At 39.1% G+C, this 26,346-nt stretch overlaps 6 protein-coding genes across 8 annotated transcripts; 1 reads left to right on the forward strand and 5 right to left on the reverse strand.

Annotated features, from left to right (window-relative positions):
• Positions 1-155: 155 nt before the first annotated feature.
• On the reverse strand, positions 156-2,473 carry LOC119992852 (protein NRT1/ PTR FAMILY 2.9-like). Its single transcript, XM_038839647.1, has 4 exons — positions 2,455-2,473; positions 2,184-2,317; positions 1,878-2,095; positions 156-1,717 (listed from the first exon to the last, which is right to left on the reverse strand). Exons 2-4 carry the CDS (start codon positions 2,284-2,286, stop codon positions 266-268), a joined length of 1,773 nt encoding a protein of 590 aa, XP_038695575.1. The 5' UTR covers positions 2,287-2,317; positions 2,455-2,473; the 3' UTR covers positions 156-265.
• A 6,056-nt stretch (positions 2,474-8,529) lies between these two features.
• Positions 8,530-11,935, forward strand: LOC119993069 (probable serine/threonine-protein kinase PIX7). Of its 3 annotated transcripts, none has more exons than XM_038839980.1 (6): positions 8,530-9,084; positions 9,767-10,104; positions 10,198-10,333; positions 10,639-10,778; positions 10,864-10,987; positions 11,204-11,935. In XM_038839980.1, exons 1-6 carry the CDS (start codon positions 8,883-8,885, stop codon positions 11,719-11,721), a joined length of 1,458 nt encoding a protein of 485 aa, XP_038695908.1. In that variant the 5' UTR covers positions 8,530-8,882; the 3' UTR covers positions 11,722-11,935. The 3 variants fall into 3 exon arrangements, with proteins under 3 accessions (XP_038695908.1, XP_038695910.1, XP_038695909.1); XM_038839982.1 differs by having other exon boundaries at positions 8,532-9,084; positions 9,770-10,104; positions 10,642-10,778; XM_038839981.1 differs by having other exon boundaries at positions 8,533-9,084; positions 10,642-10,778.
• Positions 11,936-12,095: 160 nt separating this feature from the next.
• Positions 12,096-15,144, reverse strand: LOC119993070 (mitochondrial outer membrane protein porin of 34 kDa-like). Its single transcript, XM_038839983.1, has 6 exons — positions 15,007-15,144; positions 14,819-14,886; positions 14,078-14,188; positions 13,818-13,904; positions 13,461-13,669; positions 12,096-12,643 (listed from the first exon to the last, which is right to left on the reverse strand). Exons 1-6 carry the CDS (start codon positions 15,053-15,055, stop codon positions 12,337-12,339), a joined length of 831 nt encoding a protein of 276 aa, XP_038695911.1. The 5' UTR covers positions 15,056-15,144; the 3' UTR covers positions 12,096-12,336.
• Positions 15,145-15,787: 643 nt separating this feature from the next.
• Positions 15,788-17,614, reverse strand: LOC119993438 (flavonol 7-O-rhamnosyltransferase-like). Its single transcript, XM_038840593.1, has 2 exons — positions 16,952-17,614; positions 15,788-16,425 (listed from the first exon to the last, which is right to left on the reverse strand). The coding sequence occupies exons 1-2, from the start codon at positions 17,607-17,609 to the stop codon at positions 15,788-15,790; spliced, it is 1,296 nt and encodes a 431-aa protein (XP_038696521.1). The 5' UTR covers positions 17,610-17,614.
• Positions 17,615-19,454: 1,840 nt separating this feature from the next.
• LOC119992425 lies at positions 19,455-21,920 on the reverse strand. Its single transcript, XM_038839101.1, has one exon. It carries the CDS (start codon positions 21,739-21,741, stop codon positions 19,699-19,701), a length of 2,043 nt encoding a protein of 680 aa, XP_038695029.1. The 5' UTR covers positions 21,742-21,920; the 3' UTR covers positions 19,455-19,698.
• Positions 21,921-22,338: 418 nt separating this feature from the next.
• LOC119993524 (V-type proton ATPase subunit d2-like) lies at positions 22,339-25,167 on the reverse strand. Its single transcript, XM_038840693.1, has 10 exons — positions 24,842-25,167; positions 24,582-24,702; positions 24,147-24,254; positions 23,954-24,056; positions 23,685-23,765; positions 23,495-23,580; positions 23,345-23,404; positions 23,205-23,253; positions 22,777-22,911; positions 22,339-22,676 (listed from the first exon to the last, which is right to left on the reverse strand). Exons 1-10 carry the CDS (start codon positions 25,020-25,022, stop codon positions 22,545-22,547), a joined length of 1,056 nt encoding a protein of 351 aa, XP_038696621.1. The 5' UTR covers positions 25,023-25,167; the 3' UTR covers positions 22,339-22,544.
• Positions 25,168-26,346: the final 1,179 nt, after the last annotated feature.

Below are 26,346 nucleotides of genomic sequence, written 5' to 3' on the forward strand. Positions count from 1 at the left end.
AAGGAATATTAAGTAATTAATTATGCAAAAGATTATAATATTAAATAATTTCATTTCCCATTTTTTTAACTAATAAATAATATCCAGTACCAAATAGAGAATTTAGAATAGCTATTTTCTCTCTCAAAATGTGTATATTCTCAAGAAGAATTTAGATAAATGACATTACTATATTTGTTGAAATTTGGAAGATTGATTGTTTTCCTTCTCCTTATCTTTATTTCAACAAACTTTTCAGTACCCTAACACTTGCTGTCAAATACCTTCACACAATGTGCTTTACAGAATCCTTTGTCATCTCAATTGAGCCATCACCAGTACCTTTGTATCTATACCACTTTGCACACAACAGAAAATACACAAAATTCACAACACCCATACCAGCAATCATGTAATAAAAGTAGTCCAATTTCCCCTTATTAAGATCCTCTGCTAACCATCCCCCGGTCCGGCTTCTCGACGACAGCTGATGAACCATTGAGACAAGGAAACTGCTTAGATAGTTTGAGCTTGCATACCCACAAAAGAAGAATGACCCAGCAATGCTTCTCATGTTTTCTGGGAATTGTTTGTAGTAGAATTCAACTTGTGCTATGTAATTAAAACCCTCTGATAGTCCAACAAGTGCAAGCTGAGGGACCAACCACATACTGGATAGTGATGATATAGCTCCTCCTTTTGGTGCAATGCCTAGAGTTGGTTTTGTAAGAGCAGTAGTCCTTCTTTCTTCTTCAACCAATGCTGAAACAATCATACAAAGGATTGACAGGACTATTCCAATCCCCATTCTTTGAAGTAAAGTAAATCCACCTTCTTTTCCAGTTAGTTTTTGGAGGAATGGGACAATGATCCGATCGTATATTGGAATCCAAATTGTTAGTGTTAGCATTGTAAAGACTGTGTATGATGCTGCAGGAACCTCAAAGCTGGTGTGGCCGAGTTGTCTGTCGGATTGTAGGGACTGGAGAACCGCAAATGTCTGCTGCTGGATTAGTCCAACATGGTATATCATGGCTGATGCCCATATTGGTAGTATTCTCAACAAGCATTTCACTTCTTCTACTTGTTGAGTGCTGCATAGTCTCCATGGATTAGCAGCTGAACCATCTAAGTTGATTTTGTCTTCATTTGTAACGATCGCAGCCTTGTCGAGAAACTGGAACTGATTTGTGTGAGAAAGCCTGGAGTTGATTGATTTGGTTGGAATATAATTGAAGAGGTTGAGTAAGAGGTCCTCAGGTAGCTTCAATTTCTGCTTCTTAGCAGCAGAAACAACTACTTGTGCCACACTAGTTAAGGGACTCCCTTGTGGTTTCACTATCACATAGATTTTGGTACCCAAGAAGAACATTGCACATGAAAGGAACATCAGGAATGCAGGAATTCCTAACCCAATAGCCCAACTGACACTTGATTGCACATAAACAATGAGAGTCACAGAGACCATGACCGCGAATGTGTAGGTAAAGTAGTACCAATTGAAGAAACTGCCGATACCCCTTTTGCCGGATTCGGTTTCCGGATCAAATTGGTCAGCACCAAAGGCTAGATTGCAAGGTCTGATGCCACCAGCTCCAACAACCAGGAAACCAAATCCACTTAGTAGAAAGGCCATTTGCCATGTTGTTGGACCAACACACATGCTACTTTCATTGTTTCCACATGTTGGTGGGTGCAGTTTGGAGATTGCTGCAGTTAGTGCCAATATCACCATTCCCTTACAGGAAAAAAAAATTCTGTAAGTAATCTGAAGTCATGAAAGAAACACTTTTCCAGTTCTATGTAATCAAGAACCACTGAAGAGAGAAGAAGAAGAAAAGATATTGAGTTTGTGTTCTTGAACTGAAGTTTAGCAGATTTGTGAAGAAGATTATTACCAGGAAAGAAGCTATGGAAGCAAACCCCAAGGACTTATAACGTCCAAAGTAAGTGTCAGAAAGGAAAGCTCCAACCAATGGAGCCATGTTTGTGGTACCATTGAAGACATTAATAAGAGTTGCAGCTGTGACACTCTTCATGTTGAACACAGTAGTTAGATACACCATAAGATTTGTTGATGACCCAACAGTCCCAAGCTTCTCAAAGGTCTCATTTCCTGCATATATTGTAAACAAACATTCATCATCTATTGAACCTGTTTTTTTTTTTAAAAAAAAAAACTCATAAATGTTTCTTCAACTAACCAATTATAAAGGGCATGGCCTTGATTCCTCTGTATTTGATGACTGGCTCATCAGTTGAAGCAGGTGTCTCCTCCTTCTTGCTCTTCTCCATATTGGATGCCATGAAACTATTTGTCTATGTAAATATCTTTAGCCTGTGTTCAGTACACAGACACATCAAAACACAGAAGAAGATTGAACTTATATAGTGGGAGAGCAGAGCTGAATAGAAAGAAAGCTAGTACAAGAGAGAACTAAAAATAAAAGAGTTGTTAATTAGTTAGAGTCTTACAGAATTTTGTTGAATAGCTGACACGAGAACTATATGATATCACTCTTAAGTCAAAAAATGTGCAGCACCAGCAATAATTGAAGACAAAATTAATAAAGATATATGTGGATGCGTTTATGCATCAAAAAATATTGTCCGCTCTGGGATACCTCTATGGACGTTCCTATCCTCCCTTCACATTTTTATTCTAAAAAATGATCCCGCCTCCTCCAGTCAAACCCATGACCTCATTGATCTGGGAAGGTGAGTACCTAAATCAATTCTAGAACTGCACATGTGGGTCTCTGATTCTAATCTTCTTGGTTAAAAATTTTATACGGACACCACCAAAATCAAGTGGTAGGCTCCATTTGGGAGGCAATTACAGACTTTTCTAATCACTTACTATATTAGAGCTTCATTGAGAGGTCCAAAGTCATGGCCATAGCGCTAAATGAAATGGTTCAATGTTGTAGCAAAAGATCCTCTACCTCTAATCATCACATTCATATATGGTATATTTTTCTCTTTGTAGTTGTCATTTCACTGTCAAAGGGATATGGTGTTTCACATAGTACTAGAAACACTTCAGCGGCTGTACACATTTTGGGTTCAAGACGAGTATGATTTTGTCCTTCTAAAAGATGTATCAAGAGTTATTATGTGGTGGCCATGTTCATAAATCACATTGATTAACCTCACCAAGTGATGTGGGGATAGTCTATGTGGTCTCATTCGTTGTGAAAGTGAAACTTTTGGCATAGTGATGATAATGTATAAGAGCATATGATTTGTACAAGTCATCTATTTGCAATATAAAAATGATAACCTTTTGACTCTTAAGTTGCATTCCACTCAAAGATGACAACTATAATCAAATTATTATCTTGGCAATGCAAAGAAATCATCTCTCCCTCTTGTAATATAAAAATGCTTTCAGGGTATCAACACATTATTGTTAAATAAAATATGTGCCTTTTCATGCAGAGTTAGGGCAGTACATAGAGACAGATCAGTCAAAGAAAATGTCATGCTGATGTCTTTATTATCCTCAAAACAAACAGCATCTGGCACATAGCAACAAGTGCCATGAATCAGAAAGATATGGACAAACATCTTCCAGATGTATTAGAGAACAACTTTTTCTTTATATATCTTCCAGATGTATAGAGAAAATCTCAGGGGTGTTGGTGGAGGTGAGGGTTGGGGATATTTGATGAAGGATTAGGAAAGGTTGGTGAGGTGGGAATTTGATTAAAAGAAGGTTTATGATGTCTTTTAAAAGTTAAAAATATCTTAATACTAATCAACCCACATGAACCTTCACAATCAGGTAATGGAATGAGAACCACGAGTAGCTCTGATGGCACTCATATGTGTGGTATGTCTCGAGTTTGAGCCTCCCCATGCCTTTTCTCTGTAATAAATAAAAAAAAATCAGGTAATGGAATGGAGGGTTTATTGAGGTGGAACCTGGACCTATGTACAAAAACATCAATGATTTGGTTTTGGATTCACAACAATTGATCACAAAAGCAGGTCTCATTTGAAAAAATACACAAGTGGGTGTCTTTTTCAAATACTTATTGTTGAAAAATATTGTGAGGAGGCGCCCAAGTATGGGGTTGGCATTATTTGGGAGGCAATGACTGATACTTTTTTCCAGCAACAAACACGTTCTAGAAAAGATGCTATTAAGAGGTTTTGGATGGATTCATGTCCACAGCTCAATTACTTGAATGGAACAGAGCCATGGGCAGAGGGCATAAAGTAAATGGTCCAATACTCCATTGTTCCCATCATAGCCTGACCCTGACCACCCAGTTTGCATTTGCTCACATTAGTGCTTGCTTTCATTCAGTTCTTCTCATGATATGTATTGAGAGCGATATTCTTGTGGCCACACGCTGGGTTTTAGTCCAACTTATCCTGTCATCACGTGCGCCACTTCCGTGCATGGGGCCTGACCATCTAAGTTGAAGCCCATATTGGATGTCTAAAAGATAAACTCGTATGATGTCGTTCCCGATTAATATCATTATTACATCTTCAAGGGAATGAAAGATATAGTCCACATTTACAATACCTAGTTACCCTTTCAGGCATTATTTTGGGGATCCATCAGTGCTGCAACATGGTTTTGCCTTGCAGAACTGGAATACTGAGATTTCAAAGTTCATTACAACAAGGTTACTTAACATGAATAGGCAAAGTTTTGGCTTTTGATGGTAACGTGTAGAATATATCTACTCCTATAAAAATGATATTTCTGATCCTATCGATACATATGTAAAGATATATTCAAAGAACATGTCAGCAAACATTATCTTATTATTATTGACAGGTCTTGGCGGGTAGGCTGGTATAAAGGAAAGAAGAAACCAAGCCAACCTCATGCATCAAGAGTCCTAATTGGTAACTAATGCTTAAGTAGGTCATTGACTCCAGACACTCAATTTGTATTTCTTTTAGGACTTTTATTTTCTCCTTTTTTGTCTGTGTCTGCAACTACATTGCAAATTTGCTCCACTTGCATGTGCAACTCATTAAAAACCGGTACACCTTTTTACTAATAACACTTTGCCCGTTTTGGATCAAGGGTCGCACATATTCCTAGGCGTACACAGGAGCCAAGTCCAAACTTGTTTGGGATCGAAGAAACCGATCCTCTGCAAGGCCCAGGCCCAGGCCCAGGCCCAGGCCCAGACCCGACCATTCCAGCTCATAGGCCAAAGTTCACGAAACCGGTTATTGTTAGTTAGAGAGTTTGGCCTCCCTTATATTATGCACTAAACTCTCACATCTCAGCGATGCGGGATATGCGCAACATTTGACCAACAAGGGTAGTAGAGCAAGAAGAAAACAAATGCTTTCCACACAATGTTACAAAAGCATGCAATTTTTCACACTTAAAAGAAAAGATAACTCAGAAAATCAAGAGTTCATGGCCAGCATGCATGTCCATGGCAAAACAGTACTATCCCAGTATTCCAAATAGTACCAGACAGTCATCTTCATTTGCAAATAGCAACCAGTAATACAAGAGAATCAAATAAAACATAAGCCATAATCATTTCTGCGTTTAAAAGTTGTTTCACACCTGCAATGGCTGCCAGATTCAAGTGCAAAGATGAGCTCCATAGCCGGATACTTGCTTCATCAAATCTAATTGGAACATTACAAAGATATAGTGTTGTTATTGAAGTTTGAAAGGTCTCGGCACACAAGTTGGGATTATTATCAAAAAATGGAGCACTGAATGATCATGTCCTGCCTTTACTCAGGATCCTAAGTGAGGCACCTAAAGTGAACTACTAGCCTAACAGGCCCACGGGTCAGGCAACTTTTAACTCAACAGGCCCATGGCCTAAGACATCTACAAGCTTAACAGGTCCACGGCCTAAAACATCTACAAGCCACGTACAGCCTATACAACTACAAACTATCACGGGACAGACCTACTTGGAGCTTGCCCACCCCAAAAGAAATTATTTTTGGACTTTTAGCGAATTCGTTTACCCACCATTTAGTCCAACTCTAGCCCACCTTAATAAGCCATTTGGCCCAACTTTTGTCCTAACAACTCTCAAAAAAATCAAATATGATGCGTGAGGTAGGGTTTGCTACTTGTTAGTTTATTGGATAAATGACTTGTATACTCTCTCCTCTTTAGGTCTCTCTGTTTGTTTCTTTATTTTCTCTCAAAATATAAAACAATGTCAATCAGAGGCAGACAGATCATACTCTGGGTTTTAGTATTTTTTTTTTTAACTTCAAATGTATAATAAATAAGTGACAAAAACAAAAATTCCAGGGCACCCCAATTTAACTTTGTCCATCCCGATAAAAGATCATATGTCCACCCCTGCCGGATATAGCCAAACCCAACTATAGAAAGGCTCATAAGCCTTACTAGGCTCCGTGTGCCCAAAAGACTTGGCTCAGCGCCAAAGCCTGCCACCTCAATATGTTACCTCATACTCCAGTTGATTCACTCATCTTGTCCTGACATAGGCTCGAGTCGCTGAACCATCATGTCCCTAGCATGGGCTGCATACCTCGAGCCGCAATGCGGACTTCTTCTGGGATGGCTGCCATCATCATGAACTGCAATACTTGACTTTCTTCTCACAAGTCTCGGTCCCTCACCACTTCAGTGCTCAAATACTCACTTTGAGACGTAGACACTCTCAGCCCAGGTCCACCTCCGGACAACCATCAACCACTGCGGAGGCGCTCCTCAGTGCATTTCCCCAGCCGCTCTCACTATGACGGTCATGGTCAACCTTTTCTACTCTGTCTCTTTTGTTCCCTGCCTATTCAGGTCACTGACTTGACCGTAGGAGGTCCATTGATTGGCACCCCAATGTCAATGACTCTTGTGACTGTCACCTTTTCTCCGCTCTTTGTAGGTTGCCGGTGACTCCCATCAACACAGAATCAAATTTAGATTCGACAGTCTACGACAATGTATAGGTGAATTTATTTAAATCACAAGATGGGGTAAAGAAATTATGGAATTCACTAACCAGATCATTAACACCTGCGCGCGAGTGCCTCATTAGATACTTAGGAAATCAAGTAGCAAGGAAAGAAGTCAGTAAGTTCCCCAATCCCCATCCCAGAAGACTTTGAACTCAGATTTAGAATAATATCCTTAATTTTACAAATTTGATTCTCAATCACTCATGTGATTAGCAATATTCATCAATTAATTAACCAGATATCATTCAAGATGAGTTTGAGTTCAACCGTTCTTTCTAGTGAGTAATTAAGGAAAATTGAAAAGGGAAGGGCAGTAACCAGATTCTTTATTGTAGCAAGTATCAAATTGACCCCATGTATATAACTTCCCTTAATCCCAAATATGTGAGATTGGCTTCATGAATTGTTTATCAAACTGCTTCGTAATACTACATATATATGATCTAAATACCAGTCTCCTTTCTCTACAAAGGAACCCTACTAATTTAATCGTTGGCCTAAACATGCATGGACTCGACTCCTGACCCTATTGTTGCCTTACAGAGACAGATTGTAATTGAATCATCCCTAATTCTATTCGTGACTGCGAAGATTTTATGCCGTACAGAATGTACCCAAGATTTCCCAAGCATTAAGAGTACATAAATTAAGCCAAAAAAAAAATAGAATTTACGTGGTTGAATCAATTGTGCCTCTATCAAGACGTTACAGAGAATGTTCCACTATTCAGGGATAAAAGTACAGTGCGACAATTAGATGATTACATATCTACGAAATCCTACATTAAACCACAAATCGGGCCAAAAATACAATAGAAGTCCCAAAAATCACATCCTGTTTCCATAAAACTCAAAATCACATAAAAAACACAACTTATAGCTATCCAATCACTCAAGGAAATAGATTGATAAAGAGTTTACACTATATTAATATTGTAGGAAAAACTAAAATGATTTGTAGATTGCATGAGTTTAGTTGATTTTTGTCCATTTTTATATATCATGGTAGTAGTGCATGTGAACTTGTTCTTCACATTGGGACGATCCAATCATTGGAATAGAAGATTTTAACTTTAATAAATAACTTTTTTTTTATTGAATAAGACAAACATAAAAAGCCATTTGTGACAAAAAAAAAAAAAAAAAAAAACACCAAAGTAACAAAAGCATCATCATCGGCAGTACTAATGCTTTTAAGATGACTTTATTCGCTGTCCTATGTCAAGGTGAAGATTTCATGGTAATTTACTAATTTTAGCAGAAAAGAATATATATATTTTCTCTTTATCTTACACCAATTAATGAACTATTTAATTCTTCTCAAAAGAACAAAAAAAAGAACTATTTGATTAGTTCATATGGAGACAAAAATTAGAGTGAGATTTGACTGGGAAGTTGCCAATGCGGCACAACGTCAGAGTGAGAGTGATGGTATTATTAGTGGGTTGGTTCATGAATATAACCCCAAATAAGTATTAATTGACATGTATATCCATCTCTGTTTTCTTAAAATACATGATTTCCTGTCTGGAATATGCCCAGATTACTGTTGTTAGTTGTTACACCTCTCTTCTCTCTCTCAATTGCCCATCTTGCCCGTGCTCTCTGTTTCTAACTGCCCGACTGCCCCCGGCTGAACACTTTCCCTCTTTCTCAAGCACTCCCCCCCCCCCTCTCTCTCTCTCGGCCTTTTTGACTAAAATTTCACAAACTGCTGGTTTTCATTTGTAATCCGTTGTGTTTGATTGGTTTTCATCAATTTAGATTTAGATTTAGATTTAGATTTAGATTTTTTGAGATGGGTTCTCTCTGCTATCACTAAATTTTTGAGCTTTTGACCAAAGTTTTCAACTGGGTCTGAGTGGCTTTAATTCCAGTTTGTTTGGGGTTTTGATGGGTTTTGACTAAAGCTCTCTTTTTTATAAATAAAGTTTGAGCTTTTATTGATAGTTTTGAGAGAAGAAGATGGGTTTAGGTCCTGAATCTATGAAGGTGGAGAAGTGGGTTGTGGATAAATCGAAGGAGAAGAAGAAGTCGAAAAGAAATGAGGCAGGGAGAGAGGAAGAGACTGGGTGTTGGGTCAAATTGAGGATTATGGGAAGCTGCATGCCTTCAACTTCAAGATCAAAAGTTGATTCTTCCATGAGTGGCATTAGTACCCAACACGGTGAGTTTCCTCTTTTCGATCCTTCCCTTTCTTTCTGTTCTTTGTCAGATTATTTTCCCTGAAAGGCGATAATTTTAACTTATGGTTTAAGAATTGAGTTTATTCCTTATATGGGTCTGGCTAAATGCCTAAATCAAGTAAAGGTATGGGATGAGTTTTTTGAGATTATCACCAAAATATTGCAAGAAATTGATTCTTTTAATATGGGACCAGTTCCACTGGAATAACCTTGCTGTAAATTACAGTCAGATTGTTTGATGGAAACTTTGTTAATGACCGGAAGGACGAGGGAGAAGGAGTATTTTTTTTTTCTTCAAGTGGTATAGGTAGCTGAAATAGCATCATTTGCATTTGACCAGACAAGAGAGGAATTTCTGGTTCTGCATTGCAAAGCTTATTGAAAGCATTGTTGAGACAAATGGAGCCTCTATAAGAATAATTCGTGGCATTCTTTTAATTTTCCTTCTAGCAATGTAGCATAAACTTTCATCTGTTGTTCCGAATGAATACTGATCATTTTGTATTTTACCTGAGTATGGCAGACTTGATAGCTGTGGTCTGTGTTTTAGTTCTTAATTGTAGGGGTACATTGAATGGACTTAAATACAAGTTTGCAAATAGGTACTAGAGTGGATACAAACTGGGTATATTCATTTAGTTGTATTGCATTTGTGTGTATCAGTAGACAATAAGCCTGCAAACGAGAAAAGCAGAGGTCCGCCAATTGTTCCAAATAGGTCCTCTACAACCACTAGTAATGCTGAAAGTGCTTCGTCAACACCAAAATTCAGTGAAGAACTGAAGATAGCTTCTCAACTTCGGAAGTTTACGTTTAATGAGCTAAAATTAGCAACTCGGAACTTCAGACCTGAGAGTCTTCTTGGTGAGGGTGGTTTTGGTTGTGTTTTCAAAGGTTGGATAGAAGAGAATGGAACTGCTCCTGTGAAACCTGGAACTGGGCTTACTGTTGCTGTTAAAACCCTCAATCTTGATGGACTTCAGGGCCATAAAGAGTGGTTGGTATGCCCCTTTTCTTTTTTCCTTGCTGGCTCTCTCTCGCTCTCATTTTAATTTGTTTCTGATTAAATTTTCACTATTTTTGCCGCACGTCAGGCTGAAGTTAATTTCCTTGGCAACCTTCGTCATCCCAATTTGGTTAAATTGATTGGTTATTGCATTGAAGATGATCATAGGCTGCTGGCGTACGAGTTTATGCCACGAGGAAGTTTGGAGAACCATCTATTTAGAAGTATGTGATTGACCATTTTATAGATGTAAATTTAATTTTTTTGACTTTGGTATTATATCTTCGATATACTGATATTAGGTAAAGTTGAGTTATTTGACTGTTGTGGCGCGATTGGATCAGTGTGTTGTTGAACTTCAATTTTTGAAAATTTTATGCGCTGTGTTTTACTGCTGAGTTATATCCCTTCTTTTGCCCCCCATCGAGTAATAGAACACTGACATCTAAATCCTGCTGTGATACTTTAGACATTCAGTGCTATATGATCCATGTTTAATGTTTTCTGGTAACAACCATTTAATATGCAGAAGGGTCCTTGCCTCTTCCGTGGGCGATCAGGATGAAAATTGCGCTCGGCGCTGCGAAGGGTCTTGCTTTTCTTCATGAAGAGGCTGAAAGGACAGTGATATACCGAGACTTTAAAACATCTAATATTTTATTAGATGCGGTAAGTGACTTATTAAACAATACCAAATTCAATCCTAAAAATTACCCACTTTACACTTTTTTTAAAAAGTATTTGCCTTTTCTAGGATTATAATGCCAAACTTTCTGATTTTGGACTCGCTAAAGATGGTCCCGAGGGAGATAAAACTCATGTATCTACTCGGGTTATGGGAACTCATGGCTATGCTGCCCCTGAATATGTACTGACCGGTGAGTGTTATGACATCGACTTTAGAATGCGCAAATCAGCTTTTGATTTCCTTGCAACCCTGCGTTAGCATTGCCTCCTAAGTGACACTCTAAAATTGTTTTTTTTTTGGAGTTACAGTTTATGCAGCTGCCTTATTCTGATTTTTTGCTATCCCAATCCTTTCACAAAAACTTAGTATTATTATTATGAAACTAATACTGTTCGTGTGGTTTTAGGACATTTAACATCCAAGAGTGATGTCTATAGCTTTGGAGTAGTTTTACTGGAAATGATGACGGGTCGTCGATCTGTGGACAAAAACCGGCCAAATGGGGAGCACAACCTTGTCGAATGGGCAAGGCCGCATCTTGGAGATAGGAGAAGGTTCTATCAGTTATTAGATCCTCGTCTCGAAGGTCATTTCTCTATTAAAGGTGCTCAGAAAGCAGCCCAGCTTGCTGCACAATGTCTCAGCCGTGACCCCAAAGCCCGACCTCGAATGAGCGAAGTTGTTGACACCCTGAAACCTTTGCCAAACCTCAAGGATATGGCCAGCTCTTCTCATTACTTCCAAACCATGCAAGCAGATCGTTCCCAGATGAACATGAATGCCAAAAGTGGCGGTAAACCTCAGGGAGGATTCATAACAAGGAAAGGACAACCAGTTAGGAGCCTATCCAGTCTTAATGTTCCTCAAGCTTCTCCTTACCGACATTCTAGTCAGTCACCAAGACCTGACGTGAAAGAGTCGTAACAGGGCAGTTTGTGCACTTGTACCATGACTTTGACTATGCTTCAGCTTCTCCAGATTTAAGTTATTATGATAGGCAGCTGACATTCCAGTTATCATGAGCGGCTGAATGCACAAGATTTTATGTGCATTGTGTTGCTTAACGCACATGATTTTGTAATGGCTGATAGATTTTATGTGCGTTCAACTCAACAACATCAACAGCTGATGGCTGATAGATTTTATGTGCGTTCAACTCAACAACATTGATTTTTGGTTGTATTCCATCACCGCCTCATCATTAAAAATCGATAATCTATACTGCTAGATTTATATGATACCCTGTAGTGTGTATTCAAAGTTCACAAGAAACTGTCAAAAAATCCTGGAGTCTCGTCTCTCAAAACCCTGTATTCAGCTTCAGGTTAAGAGGAGATATCATGGGGAGCAAAAAAGTACACAAGCGTATCCCCAGAATTTTATTTTTACAGAGCAAAAACCACTAAAAATAGAAATATTTCAGAGTACCATCTACCTGTTGTTGGACTTTACCAACCATTAAGATAAGAAAATTGAATAGAAAAACATATTGCAATCCCAATCACTCCCATACAGCTCCCCACCAAAATTACTAGAAACTCATGGCTTAAGAGTCAAAGCCAATCCAAGCTTCGCGCTCTTTTCGATGGCCTTTGTGTCTACCTCTCCAGATAAAGTGAACAGTGATTTTGGCCGCCATTCATGCTGGATGAGAGCACTTGCCTTGCCAAAATTGTTAACGCGTGCCTTCACAGAAGTCAATGGATCCAAAGCATGTTGAGTGCCCAGAGTGATAGTATTCTCATTGGTTGAGAAGCTATGGGAAATCTCAGCACCAACAGCTGTGTTAGTCAATGGTTTCACAATGTGGTAGTAGGAGGCATTAACTGAGTCACCCTTGTCATTCCTTTATCACATATACAAATCATTTGATAAGCTGGGGAAAGCTTCCATCATTTTATCAAGAACAAACAGCACTAAAGCCAGCAAATATTTATGAAGAACTTCCAATCATCAATTCTAAATCAAGGTATAGGCATAATATGATACACCAAGACAGTCCAGAGTGGAACACTGAAGCCAGCATAAAGCCAAACTTGGCATTCAAGATTCTCTTATAGAGATTCCAGTCAAAATTTCTGTACCAATATATACTCCTCATACGATGTTCCAACAACAAGCATTTAATCATTTCAACTGAGGCATTGAACTCAGCATGGAGCTGAACACTCCATAAGCAAGAGGTTTTAGTAAAGATGACATGAGTCTAAAGCTTGAACTCAATTAGCAAGGATTTTTAAGTTTATACACAAGCTACATCATTTTAAAACCATTAAGCTTTATATAATAAAAAAGGAAGAAGCAGATCAACGTCATTATGGATAAGGGGTGTGAAATAAACCTCCTGACAACCAACAATAGAAACTGCATAAATGAGTTGATATCTTAAACCACCTACTACAGGAAAGTTAGTTAATTTTTAGTACTATTTGCAGCAGAGTTGAGACACAGAAATTCAAAGAAATAATAATGACGATGACAGGTCAGACATATGAAACAATAGCAGATGCAAAGAAGGGGACTCCATCAAGAGGAAAATATATGCGTGTTCAATAAAAAGAGGTTTACACATACTTCAGAGCCCAGACACACACATTCATGTACATATGCATCAACTGAACAAATATTCCAAGAACATCAAAAGAAAAAAAGTGATCACTCACAGAGTCAATGAAGCAATCAGATCTGCATTTGAAAAGCTCAAACCAGTATTGCATTTGGTGAAATTGCCAGTTTTGGTGTCAAATGAGAGATCAGTACCAAGTCCAACAACATTAGTACCGATTACACCAGAGAAGTTAACAACAGGGTTTGCTGTCAACCCAATGCTTGAGCTTATCCCCACATAGTCATGCAGATATTGAAGTTCCACCTGTCACAAAATCATGGAAACTCAGACAACCTTCACACTTGTCCTTTATGAAGCAAACGAGGAAAATCATCCTTATCTCAATAAGAAAAGCAGTTGTTAAAAACAAACCCAGATCAATGACTTTGAAACCTAATATTAAATTTCTTACCTTTCCTGACCTTTGATCAGGAACTCTGAAGGAAAAAATTGTCTTCAACCCAGGAGCAGGTTCATCAACTGTAATGGTTGTAAGCAACTGACAACCATGCAAATACAAAAAGTCAGACAATAATATTAAAGGACGAAAAAGATGCAAAGAATACTGTTGAAGCGGTCTCATTTACGTATTAATGTATTTATGCATAGAAGATAGATCAAGACTCGAGGAAAAATATGAAGCAAACGAATAGGAAGATATAGGGCACTCACATTGGAGTTCGTATCCACTTTAATATCAGTGGTTACATTCTTGTTCTTAAGCTGGGTATTGATGTCAGCAACAAACAGCTCCCCTTTCTTTACTGCTGATGAAGTTATGGCCTGCAGTAATGAAAAACAGAATCCATTTCGGGTTTTTCATTAGTGATTTTCTATGGGTTGGGATTTTTTTGTGGGTGGGCATAGTTCAACCCATCCCGTCGATAAAAAGGCCTAATGTGGCTCAAACCAATATGATGAAAAATTCCAATCATAACTTCTCAAAGGAAAACCAGACTTAGTCCGTGGCTGCAAACATTGTTATAATAGTATTCAATATAGTTAACTATTGTACATCCAGAAAAAAAAAAAATATTTGCCCACAGTAACAGCATTTGAAAATGAATTAAGAGTAGATCAATTGAAATGTTAATCCAACAAAATGTCACGGTCAGAATGCAAACAATATCATAAGACCAAAAACTTATAGCGTTAACCCAAAGTATCAACAATTCCAAAAAGTTCACAATGAGTTGATGAGCTATTGGCATAAATCAAATGAAAAAGAAATCCCTAGACTCTCGCTTAGAAGCCTGCAATAGTTAAGAGACACCCTTTGCACGCGCAATTCCATTACCAATATCTAAACATAAATGAATACACATAAAAATACAAAAAGAAATCCTGATAAAACCTATCATAGAAAAAGGAGAAAGATCTAGCAAGAACGAATCCGAAAGTAGAAAAACATACAACTCCAGTGGGAGAATAGGTTGTTATAGTGAACTTGTGGTCAGCCTGGTAGTCCTTGTATAGAAGATCTATCACCCACAAACAACCAAAACAAACCACCAATAATATCACAAATACAGTCCGAATATCACAATAACCAATCAATCTCGTCTACATCTACGAATTTAAAAAGAAAAGAAGGGACAAACCCCTGGCTTTCTTGCCGATGTCAGAGTAGAGACCGGGACCCTTGGCCATGATTCCTCGCAAAAATGGAGATCAAAACAAACAAATAGCTAGAGAGGGAGAGAGAAAGCAAGCGGTGGCCGGTGAGAAATGCAATTCTGGAGAATTGGGGTTGTGGGAGGTCAATATATATATATATATATAGGTGCGATATTAGATTTTAATTCAAAAACCCGAAAAAATCTACATTATCGTTTTGGCCCTTTTGTCAGGAGAAAAGTGGACCGTTGGATCGGGTGAATTTGGATATAATGGTCTTGATTGATCGGTAATTAATGAAGTCCTGAGGGTTTGTTTGGGAAATTCGTCCGCTGAATTTTTCACCTCGGCAACGTAAATTAAATAAAAAAATGATTTCTTGGGCCTGACTTTTTCGTGTGAGCAAAGCCTTATTACCATTCTCTCGGCCTTTTCTTGGGGAAAGGGAAATTTGGCGCTTATATCTATGATTTCCTCCTTTCCTGTCTTTTTGCCCAAGGCAGCTAGGATTTTGGATTTCAATTGGGCCTAATTTGGGCTTTTCGGATTACCTTTGGGCCTAATCTGGGCTTTTCGGATTAGACTGCACAGTAATCTTAGTGCATGAAATCACAGTCAAAAATTGAATGCCAAATTTATTATATAACAAATCAAAAACAAATTGTTATGTTCTGTGTGCGCGGACGACCTTAATTTAGATTCATATCGGATATTCTGACCGAATTTAAGAGCATATCGGATATCTAAAGGACAAGCTTGTATGAATTACAGGTTGAATAAGTCTTCCACTATTAAATCTAGTGCCTTGTAAGAGCTTCCACCTTTTCCAATAGCTTTCAGTGCTTTCTCTCGTAACTCCATAAATTTAATCCTCTCAGGCGCATCCACACTCACTGAATCAGTCAGAATCCGAGTCAATGCATCTGAGTCAGGGACAGTCTCCAAGCCTTCGCAAACTCGGACTGCGGCCCCCAATTCATCGACAAATAGCTTTGCATTGTGGAAGTGATCGATTTGCATTGGCCAGGCCAGCAAAATAACGCCGCCGCGTAGGGCTTCGAGCACCGAGTTCCAACCACCATGTGTCAAGTATGCACCCACAGCTCGGTGTTCGAGAATAGCCGCTTGTGGGGCCCAACCTTTGATCACAATGCCCCTCCCAGCCACACGATCTTCGAACCCTTCCGGAACCATACTCTGGTCTTGATCGTCTTCGTTTCGAGCTGCTTTGACAGCCCAGATGAAGCGAACTCCACTTTGTTCTAGTGCATTCGCTAGGACCTCCATCTGCTTTGTCTTTAGTGTGATTTGTGTCCCAAATCCAACATACACCACTGATCTGTCAACTTGGCACGAATCAAGCCAGCCGATCAGTTTATCGGATGAGATTGAGCTGGAACCACCTTTGTGAAGATAAAAAGGAAGTTGAGAATAAATAAGGTGTTAATAGTAGCTTGTTATATATTTGGGCTTAGCGTAGATGGTTGATTCGTTATGGTCAGGAGTTCAAACCAACTAAGAGTAATTTTCTAGGGTTTCCCCTGATCTCGTAGGCTTTAAGACCCACTTTTGGGGAGGGGTTAGGAGCCATATTTTCATTTGCATGGGTTTCGACTCAGTCTTATCGATTTGTCGCCAACGTGGTTGGTCTCGTAGGCTTTAGGGCCTACTTTCAGTGAGGGGTTAGGAGTCATATTTTTACCTTCATGGGTTTTGACCTAGTCTTATCTATCGTCAGAATGGTGTATATTGTTCTAATGATCTGAGATTTAAACTAACTCAACTGTTGGAATGATATGTTGGGTTGGGTGGTTCATCCGTTAAAAAAAGTAAGTAAATGACCTAAATCGTTCCTATCAATTTTAATGCGGCCTTATTAGGAGCATTGTAGTGGACTTGTTAAGTAATTAAATGAGCAAACAAACGCACCTCGTTCAGAGCCAGCTTTGATAGGAACCAAAGGCCCAACAGCCCAAACCCGTTCATTATCCATGATCTTCTTAACGCCATCAATCTCCTCTGCAGCCAACTCAACAAACGAATTGAAAATAACTCCCCAGCTCTTCTTGAACCAAGCCATCATTTCTTGAAAGAAAGGCCACGTCTCCTTGCTATGAGTCAACCAGTAAATCCTCGCATGCACATTCACAGAACAATAAGAAATCAGTTTCACACCAAGTCTGTCACACAACGGAACAGTCCATTGACTTAACATTTCATCAGCAATGACAGCCACCGGAGGAGAAGGACTCTCTTTGCACCATTCGAAGATTTGGTCTTGGAGTTTCGATAAGGCGTCGGTTAGGTCCGGCAGTGAAAAGATGGTGACGTCTTGCAGGTTCTCAACTCCTTGGGGTAGTGAAGGGTGTGAGGGGAAAGGGAGGACAAGTACTTGGACTGATAGGGAGTTTTTGTGGAGAGAAAGAAAAGGGTCTAGGTAGTGGAGGTTCTTGGGTGTGACCAGTATTGTTATGGTGATGCCTCTAATGGCTAGCTGGTATGCTAAATCTAGGTTGGGTAGTATGTGACCTGTTGCAGGGAATGGGATCATCAGGACATGAACACTTTTCTTCTTTGCAGTTGTCATTGTTTTGCGCCTTATCACAATTCAGTGTGTTGCATACTTGGATAAATGCAATACCAATATATATGAGAGAAGGCTTATGTCCGCAGCCATAACCGCGAATGCATGCATCAAAACTGTGGGCTAAAATTTTACCGCGGCTATGAAGGCGTTCCCAAGAATGTGCCCCATTTTTGTACCAGCTATTCCAAATGTTGAGATGGACGCACATGATCCATGTAAAATCGTGAACCCTAATCTATATGAAATCATGTCCATCCATATCAAAATATGAGATAGCCGGGACAAAAAAACTGGGATCCATAAAACTGCAGCATGTTTTAGTTTTAGAACTTAATTAAATAAGGTGATCACTTTCTATGTATGAACGAAAACAAATCTAGCTATAATAGCTTAAAATTTAAAGTAGGGTTGTTATTGGTACGATTATCATTACAGAACACAGAATATCATTACCATACCGATCCCTTCGGTAACTAAAAAAATGTTACTGTTACCATTATCGATAGAGTCGGTATACCGATCGATCGGTAACCGTTAATCGGTAATCGATAATCGATAAATTTACCAATTCTTATAATCCCCTTAATTGTTCCTCATCAACTCTGGTTTCTGTTGAAAAAAAATGCCCCAAAATCATCAAGAGTTGAGCATATCATAATGAATCCATTGATTCATGTCCACAGAGGGGACTCGACTATTTCTCCAGAAAACAATGAAAACAAATTTAAAAAATAATGCACAAATAAAAACTTATATAAGTTTTAAAGTTTATGACTTCAGTGCATCTCTTACAATGATAAGAAAAGCCAGTAAAAATCTAGTAATAGATCCAAGAGTCAGGCACTTGTAGAGAAATTCTTCAATCGGCAATTGCAGACTCTACATAAAGCAATTAAAGATCAAAACCCCTCAACGAACACCTCAAAAGGAAGTCTAGGGGAAGACGAGAACACGTCGAACAGACCTAGATCGAATGAGGCGGAGTGGCGCTGTGCATATCGACTGACACACCACCTAAGGTAGTGTGCACAATCCAGACGCCGTAGAGAGAGGATGAGACTTCATAGTATGAGAGATGACGGACTTGTCGATGTGAGGGAGCAATAGGGAGGAACTCGCAGACGTTAGCCTAAGGGTTATTTGGAATTGGAGGTGAGATGCGCCTCATATGAGAGTTGTAGAGACCAGAGTGGTAAAGAGTGAGAGAGTGAGAATGAGGATAACCCTAAAAATTAATCAATGGTGTAGATTATAGTGGATGAATTTAATGGTCATAAATTAAACAAAACTAAAACTAAAAATAATATTAATATATATTTAATATATGTCGGTAATAGGGGAATTTACCGATGTTGAACTTTGCTTATTACCATACCAAAGTATTGGTAACGGTATATCACTATTATATGATTTTCGCTAACCAATGTATCGATAACAATATATCAATGGATAATTTACCACTATCATAACAGCCCTAATTTAAAATGCTTAGCTTTAATTTTTACTATTTTGCTATTTAGGCCAAGCAGCATTGAGCTACTGTGTTTTCAAAGCAAAACTATGGGCCTAAAGGCTTTGAAAGCTGGGAAGCCATGAAAGCCCGTCGCTCAGTGAAGTTTTTACTTTTTAGCTCGTGAAGTGGGTAAATGAGCCACTTCGATCCAATGGACCTGGAGCAATTTCCATTCAAGTTCTCTTATTTAGCTTTTGGGCTCTAGAAAGCCCATCTCGGCAAAAAATCTCTCTTCAATGGCTACAGATCGAAGCAAATGCTCTCAAGTGCCTTTTCTCTTGTGTGAAACAAACCAACAATATTTAACCACAAGGAGGAGAAGAGTACTAGAGTAGTGAAAGGCACACAGCCACACAATAGAGTGAAAATCAACAGAACTGTTAACTTGTAGCATTCATCAGTCTATCATGAATTAGAACATAAAAAAGACTAAATCTTTAAAAAGTGAGAAAGGCTAAATTGTCTAATGGAATGCAGTAAATGTTATGATACTAATTCTCTGACCTTGAGACTAACCTCTCTCATGGAAATCCATGTGTTTGTATTGTGTTGAAATGATACAAATATATGAATGCTTCAAAACTGCTTCCTTTTGTTCCTCAAAAGTCTGTCTCGCTTCCCATAAACATACATGAGGCCAAATAAACCTACTCCAGACATTGATACTGATGCCCATGGAAATGGTGGATCCTTGAAACACTGCAGTGATGCCTCCAATTCTTGTGTCGCTTGGTAAACAAGAGAGTGAATGGCATACAAATCATGATCTGAGGACCTCAAGTAATACAAAGCCATCTCAAAGTCCAAATGCGACATTGCAGTAACCGCTTTGTCCAACTTATACTTGAACAAGTTCCACCTCTGTACAAACTCCGCATGCCGGTTATGTACAAGGAGCTTCCTGTCCCCGCCGTGTGCAGCTATAGATTCAAGCACATCAATGGCACTCGTTATACTGTAATTCAACGAAGTCAAAAGAATGTTTCTCTGAGCTGCATCCTTCTGTGCGAAAGACAATGAAGAAAGCTCTGAGAATGGCCCAAATGGTGTCTGCCCAACACTCCATGTATAATCCACCAGAGTACTGTTGTGTCTTGGGCTCCATAACATATGCGTTGGAGCCACCCCCCACATACTCTGCAGAATTGAGCCAACAATTGGTCTCTCAAGCTCCCTGGTACGTGTAAACACATGACGCCCATTACAGCTATAATCACTTACAGTCTGTGTATTCTTTGTCCTCACCGCAATAACCATATCCCTAAATGCGACAGACTGGTGATACCGATCGAGCATCAACAGCTTATTGTTATCCAAATCAAACACATAAACAGGAAGCACCCTTGCAACATCATCCTCAGGGATATCTCCCGACCTCCTAAATTCCTCAGCTGAATCAGACAATATCTGATGCAAACGTTTCGAGTCCAAATACTCATTCACAATCAAAGTGTAATTATCAAACAAGAACCTAGAAGTGAATGAATTAGTGGACCTAGAAATGGCAAAGGAACATATAGAACACTGAGCTAAATTGATCTTATAATTCTTGAAATCCAGTGACTGCTCTCCCAACAACAATCCCCCATCACGAACATCATCCAAGAACGTCCTTTTGATCAATTCCCAATCCAGACCACTTGAATCCTGACTATCCTTGCCGTGAACATGTATAAATTGAACAATCAAAGAACTCTCAAAAGGCACAGGAATCCTCAAAGAGGGCACAAGATGTACCTGATAAGCACTCCAAACCAAAGACGCCAGATCCGCCAAGAGTGCCTTCTGCGACTTAGGTCGTCCGTGCAAAGCTGCCAAAGGATGAAACTCCCCCCTGGGAAGTAACCCATCTCCGGACAAACCCGGCCCGTAATCCACCGGACCTGCATTGAGATCAATCCAGATATACCTCTCTTTCCCAGTCCAAACAGTTCCGTAACACTTTGTATACCCGGGAGACGAATCTCCATGACCGTAGTTGTAGGCATAACCATGGGACTGAGGACCTAATGAGATCAAATACACAAAAACCCCTTCCACAGGCTTCTCCTTTTCGAAGTCTTGCTTGATGATGTCGTCCACAACGGAGTAAGAAATAGAGATGATCGGCGAGCGGAGTGAGGAAGTAGCAGTAGAAATGGCAGACTTGATTGCGTCAGAGAGGCGTGATGCAAGAGTAGGGGAGTGCGAGACATCAAGGTGAAGTGAGTGTTTGACGGCGAGGCGGTGGTCACGGGGGCCGTCGGGATTGGGATAGATGAGGTAGAAGTGATCGGAAACATGGGCGGCGGAGAGGAAAGAGGAAAGGAGGGAGGAGGAATCGGGAGGGAAGGAGGAGCCAAGGAGGCGGACGTGTAGGGAAAGAGGGAGAGAGAGCGAGAGGAGAGAGGAGGTGAGAGAAGGGATGGTGTTGGGAGGAAGAAAGGTCGATAAGAGAGATTTCTTGAGTGAAGATGGAAGGGAGAGGAAAGAGTCGTTAGTGGCTCGTGGGTCGTTCCGAGATTGTTGGGTTAGGTAGGAGTCGAGACCTAAAATTGGAGCGGAACTGGTGGTTATCGTGGCGGTGGTGAGGAGGAGGAGGAGGAAGAGGAGGATGGCGATGGTGATGGAGGACGACATTTTTGGGGTTTATTGAAAGTGCAGTACCGAAGGGACTGATTTCTTGTCTAATTTGGGGTTTCTTGGACCTTATGTATTTGCAAATCGAGGAAATGACAATTGAGGGGAGGGACAGTCGAGGACAGCCGGTCATCTTTTACTATCTTAGCAGTTTGTATACAGCTGAATGCACAACTCTTCACCCGAGTTTAGGATCCAGTTATCCCAACAATACAGTTGAAGGCACAACTGCCACCATTGAAACAGTTAGTATCACAATTATCTTAACAATTATCCCACTATCCCAATTATTATAACAGTTATGTTGAGTTGGACGCACAACTATTCACCCCCAATGAATTGGACACACAGTCATTGACTTCCCTATCATTCCAAACACACGAAAAGTGAATTTATGAAGTCTACATGTTCCCACATGATCTCACCCTCAATCAATTTGGTAGGTTGAATGTTAACTCTGTAAAAATGTTTATAATCAATGATTATTTCATGCGTGTTTATAATCAAATTTTACTTGAACAAGATTTAACTTAACATGGTTTATTCAATACCGGTGGGAAAAGAATCTGACTCGATATTCTTAAAAAAATAGAGAAATCAGAACCAACACGATCACTCTCAATACAAAAGACTTCTCTTTTGAATTACTACATAAAGATTTCTAAAGAAACTTATTTCTCAACATACAGATTTCTCACAAGCAGCGAAGCTAGCAAACCTCAGCAACTGAAGGACTGACCAGGAGGGAAATTTACAGCAGATTATGCAGAAAGTAATATTATTCCCAATGAATTGTAGAGAAGCTAAAATATGAAGACAACACTGTCGTGAACTCTGGATTTTTGGTTCTGAGCCACACATTCAGATATCCACATCAGGTTTCTGATCTCCTGCTCCCCCAACCTCATGTATGCAAAGAAAACGGCATAATGGAACTGGGAAAGGTAGAGAACATTGTCAATTATTATTAGATTAAAAATTCACGGAAGCAGATGCTATCAGGTATGTTATTGCTATATGAAAGGAAATATAGACCTGTTGCTCAAAAGCTAAGCAAAGCCTTTTCACTTCCTCTTCGTAAAATGCCTTGTCAAGCATCAGGCTCTCTCCATAAGATAACTTGGCAAAAATAGACTGGTAAGGAGGGTATTTCTCCATCACTGCACGAACCTACAACAATAATCCAGTCAGAATACTTGCAAGGCACTACTATGTCATATTCCCAAACCATAAGTAAATTTTGTGCTCATGAAAAAATATCTCTAGAGAAATCAATTAAAATGTGATTCATCCACTCTCAGAAAATTTAATTACCTACAGCAGGCAGCAGCTAATCTAATCATTGTATTCAGCAGAAACCAAATATGAAGTTTTCCATGCAAATGAAAAGCCCTCTAGCCTGACTGGAAAAGTGGAAGAATCTACCAAAGTGATAATTAGAAGTATAAAACTGATTGACACACCTGATCTATATCCTCACAGACAGCAAGCTCCTCATGGCCATAGGGATACCTGTTTAACGCAAGCATTCAATTCTATGATACACAAATCCAAAGCAGAAGATAGTACCAAAACACAAAATTGAGGTTTTGCAAAGGCTTACAGTAAACCAAAACTTGAGAATAATTTCCTGCGATCATCCCTGGTCAACTCAGTGCCAATACTGCATTGAGTGAACAATGTAAATTACATAAAAAGAGATAAAAAAATCATTACAACAATGCGCAATATAAAAAGGATACATCAGCATTACCTATTTATAGTGATGTTGACAGCCCTTCGGTCAGCTTCAAAGGCCAGGAGGTCACACATGATCTCCGCAGTGGCACCTCCGAGTCTTTGAACAAGAAATCATACCCAACTTAGTAAGAAAAGTATTTCATAACAGGATGTTGCATATAAAGATGTGAACAAAATTCCTGAATTTAGCTATCAACCCTCACCTGACAAAACCTGTAAAAATCCTCGAGGTATGCCTTGTAAAGAGTATTCCTCATAATTTCGATATTCATGTCATCCAAGTCCTAGAGAGACAAAAATATGTAAACGAACAAAAGCTGAACAGAACCCAGAGTCAAAGGTTTCCTCATAATTTAGCTTCCTTGTATTTATGTTTGCACCTTCTTGGCACCTCAATAAAAAAATTTTGACTCAAAAGCCAAGGAAAAAAAAAGGAATCAGAAGTTAGACTTCAATTGTCAACAGTATGTACCTCTGATGTGATACACTCAGAGAAGTATGGAGCCAGTGGAGTGTCAACAAGCACCAACCTATAAAGCTCCCGCATATTCTGAGCAACTGCCAGTGTGGCAATGCTGGGAAAAGAGAAATGTGTGAGAGGTTTTACAAATTTTCAAGTTTTTTAAAGATAAAGAATAAGGAGAGATACGTGAAGGTAATGGAACCTGTCAAACATTCCCAAAGGATGGCACTTCTCCAATAGTTCTTGGACATCTCTCTCGTGCAAGGTTCCAGTAACAATCAACACAACATTGTCTATCATGTGACCGTATCTGGACAAATATGGTAGAAATGTTAGTCCTTTCTCCCATCCAATTTCACAGAAGGAAAAACATATGATGGAATCCACTTGAGTTTAAACTGGATTCGGTTTAAGGGTATCAACGTATCATTCTATACTTTTTCACATCAAATAATACATTTAAAGCATTTCGATAACCATCAAAGCTGATGAAAATCTTTTATGAACAAACTTAGATTGGATTCTCCTTCTCAGGAAGCCTAATGTTTCTCATATTATCCAAGAGCTTGAGATATTTTCTAGAAACAAAGTCTGATAAAAACGAATTCTAAAAAACTAAGGCAACAAACTCACGTACGTAATGTACTCCAAGAAGGTTGACAATGGCTCTGTCGCTTGGCACAACATGTGTTTATACTCATCAACCAGTTTAAGCGTGCATTTCTCCACGATAGTAGTGGTATGCAGTGGGGAAGGTTCTGCACACAAGTTTTGCATATCAGCAAGAGTTGTTACGAAGTTCTCAACAAAAAGCCAAATTTTCTACGATCACACAAAGAATCAGAAAATAAAGAAGAATGACGGATTAGCCCTATATAACAAGAAGGAAAACCGCACCATTCTGGAGATAGGGCCCATACTCAGTGGCGGAAAGATGCATCTTGATATCATCGAGGGTTTCGCACTGGCACAAGTTGTTGTAATCAGCGGCGGTGAGAAGTCCCGATCTGTAGCCTCTCACGATCGCCTCCAGGTAGCCTGCGTCGATGTTGAAGGTGAGCGCTTCGAATCCGTACATGTTTTTGCTCAATTTATCAGGCAATTCAAGATGTATTTCGGGCAGATCAAGAAGAACCAGAGAGCGCTTCCTCTTTGAGAGAACAGTAGAAGGGAAGGGACTTACTGTTGAAAGCGGTTGATTGGATCTCAGTTTCTGTTTTCTTTATTTTCTTTTTGAGAAATAATAAATAATAAAAATTTTGAGGTGGCAAATTTATATGAACCAGACATGCCAAATAATGGGCTCTAGCTGGATTGGGCTGATCATTTAGATTTGAAATTAGGGCCCAAACGTTGTTCAAAGTCCAACCAACAACAAGCGCAAAAGCCCAGCGAATAGCGTTGCCTAGGCCTAGCCCATGCTAATGGACTACAGGGCATCTATCTACTACCCATTTAATTATTATTTTCTTTCTGTCAAGTCGGATGCGACCTATCCCCATAACTTTTTGATGGACAAAATGATATTTTTTTCATAGTTGAAATACGAAATTGAGAAAAAAAATTAGAGATTAAAATAAAATCACATGTATACTATAGTTGATGGACGAAAAATTATATGTAGTTTTTAATTATGTGCAAATATAAATATCTTTCATTAGTACTACCACGATGGAATTACAAACTATCTTTAATTAGTCATTTAGTGTCAGCTCCCATGAGACTATGGAATTATAAATAGTATATTATTATTATTAATTTTATCCCAAGCATTAGGTCCACAAAGTATGGGATTCATGAATCATGTCAAGGCAAGATCATACAAATTGTGTATGTGTATACACCCACCCACCCACCCCATGACCACTTCCAACAATATGGCTTTTGAAAACTTCATAAAAACTATCTATAATTAATTAATATTTATAAAACAAGTACGTTTTTTTTTTTTGAAACAGGGGTTTGAGAAAGGGTAGGATTCGAACCCACGATTTAATGTGTTGATGATCCCTTATATGTAAGATGATTGCCGTTCAACCAACGACTCACTTGTGAAAAAAAAAAAGAAGGAAAAAAAAAAGCGTTCATAGTAGTAGTTTGGTATATTTGTTATCAACCATATGCTCATCCCATCACTTGGGATATTATTGTTTTTATTTTGTCCTTAAGATGCTTGGTATATTATTGTGTTTATCCACAAAGGAGATTGCTTACTCAACGTGATGTAAGATGCTGCCACGTTGCAGCAGTTGAAGATCAACCGTTGGATGCATGACGTAAGCCACTTGGAATTTTCAAAGGGGGGGGACAAAAATAGGAAGAGGAAAAAAAATGAGGAGTTGGATAAAAATTCGCTGTTGGAAGTTGGAACAGCCCATAGAAAATACAAAAGCATGGCCCCT

Source organism: Tripterygium wilfordii, chromosome 23, assembly GCF_013401445.1.
Source record: "Tripterygium wilfordii isolate XIE 37 chromosome 23, ASM1340144v1, whole genome shotgun sequence".
Lineage (NCBI taxonomy): Eukaryota > Viridiplantae > Streptophyta > Magnoliopsida > Celastrales > Celastraceae > Tripterygium > Tripterygium wilfordii.

Coding starts and splice junctions, on each gene's coding strand:
- LOC119993069 (XM_038839980.1), top strand. CDS start 8,883: ATGGGTTTAGGTCCTGAATCTATGAAGGTGGAGAAGTGGGTTGTGGAT. Junction 9,085..9,766: donor TGGCATTAGTACCCAACACG/GTGAGTTTCCTC, acceptor TGTGTGTATCAG/TAGACAATAAGCCTGCAAAC. Junction 10,105..10,197: donor AGGGCCATAAAGAGTGGTTG/GTATGCCCCTTT, acceptor GCCGCACGTCAG/GCTGAAGTTAATTTCCTTGG.
- LOC119993524 (XM_038840693.1), bottom strand. CDS start 25,022: ATGTACGGATTCGAAGCGCTCACCTTCAACATCGACGCAGGCTACCTG. Junction 22,912..23,204: donor TCTGTGAGGATATAGATCAG/GTGTGTCAATCA, acceptor TTATTGTTGTAG/GTTCGTGCAGTGATGGAGAA. Junction 22,677..22,776: donor GCTTAGCTTTTGAGCAACAG/GTCTATATTTCC, acceptor TACCTTTCCCAG/TTCCATTATGCCGTTTTCTT.
- LOC119993438 (XM_038840593.1), bottom strand. CDS start 17,609: ATGACAACTGCAAAGAAGAAAAGTGTTCATGTCCTGATGATCCCATTC. Junction 16,426..16,951: donor CAAAGCTGGCTCTGAACGAG/GTGCGTTTGTTT, acceptor ATCTTCACAAAG/GTGGTTCCAGCTCAATCTCA.
- LOC119993070 (XM_038839983.1), bottom strand. CDS start 15,055: ATGGCCAAGGGTCCCGGTCTCTACTCTGACATCGGCAAGAAAGCCAGG. Junction 14,189..14,818: donor CCTATTCTCCCACTGGAGTT/GTATGTTTTTCT, acceptor TCATTACTGCAG/GCCATAACTTCATCAGCAGT. Junction 12,644..13,460: donor CTGATTGCTTCATTGACTCT/GTGAGTGATCAC, acceptor TATGTGATAAAG/GAATGACAAGGGTGACTCAG.
- LOC119992852 (XM_038839647.1), bottom strand. CDS start 2,286: ATGGCATCCAATATGGAGAAGAGCAAGAAGGAGGAGACACCTGCTTCA. Junction 2,096..2,183: donor GGCCATGCCCTTTATAATTG/GTTAGTTGAAGA, acceptor CAATATATGCAG/GAAATGAGACCTTTGAGAAG. Junction 1,718..1,877: donor CTTCCATAGCTTCTTTCCTG/GTAATAATCTTC, acceptor TTTTCCTGTAAG/GGAATGGTGATATTGGCACT.
- LOC119992425 (XM_038839101.1), bottom strand. CDS start 21,741: ATGTCGTCCTCCATCACCATCGCCATCCTCCTCTTCCTCCTCCTCCTC.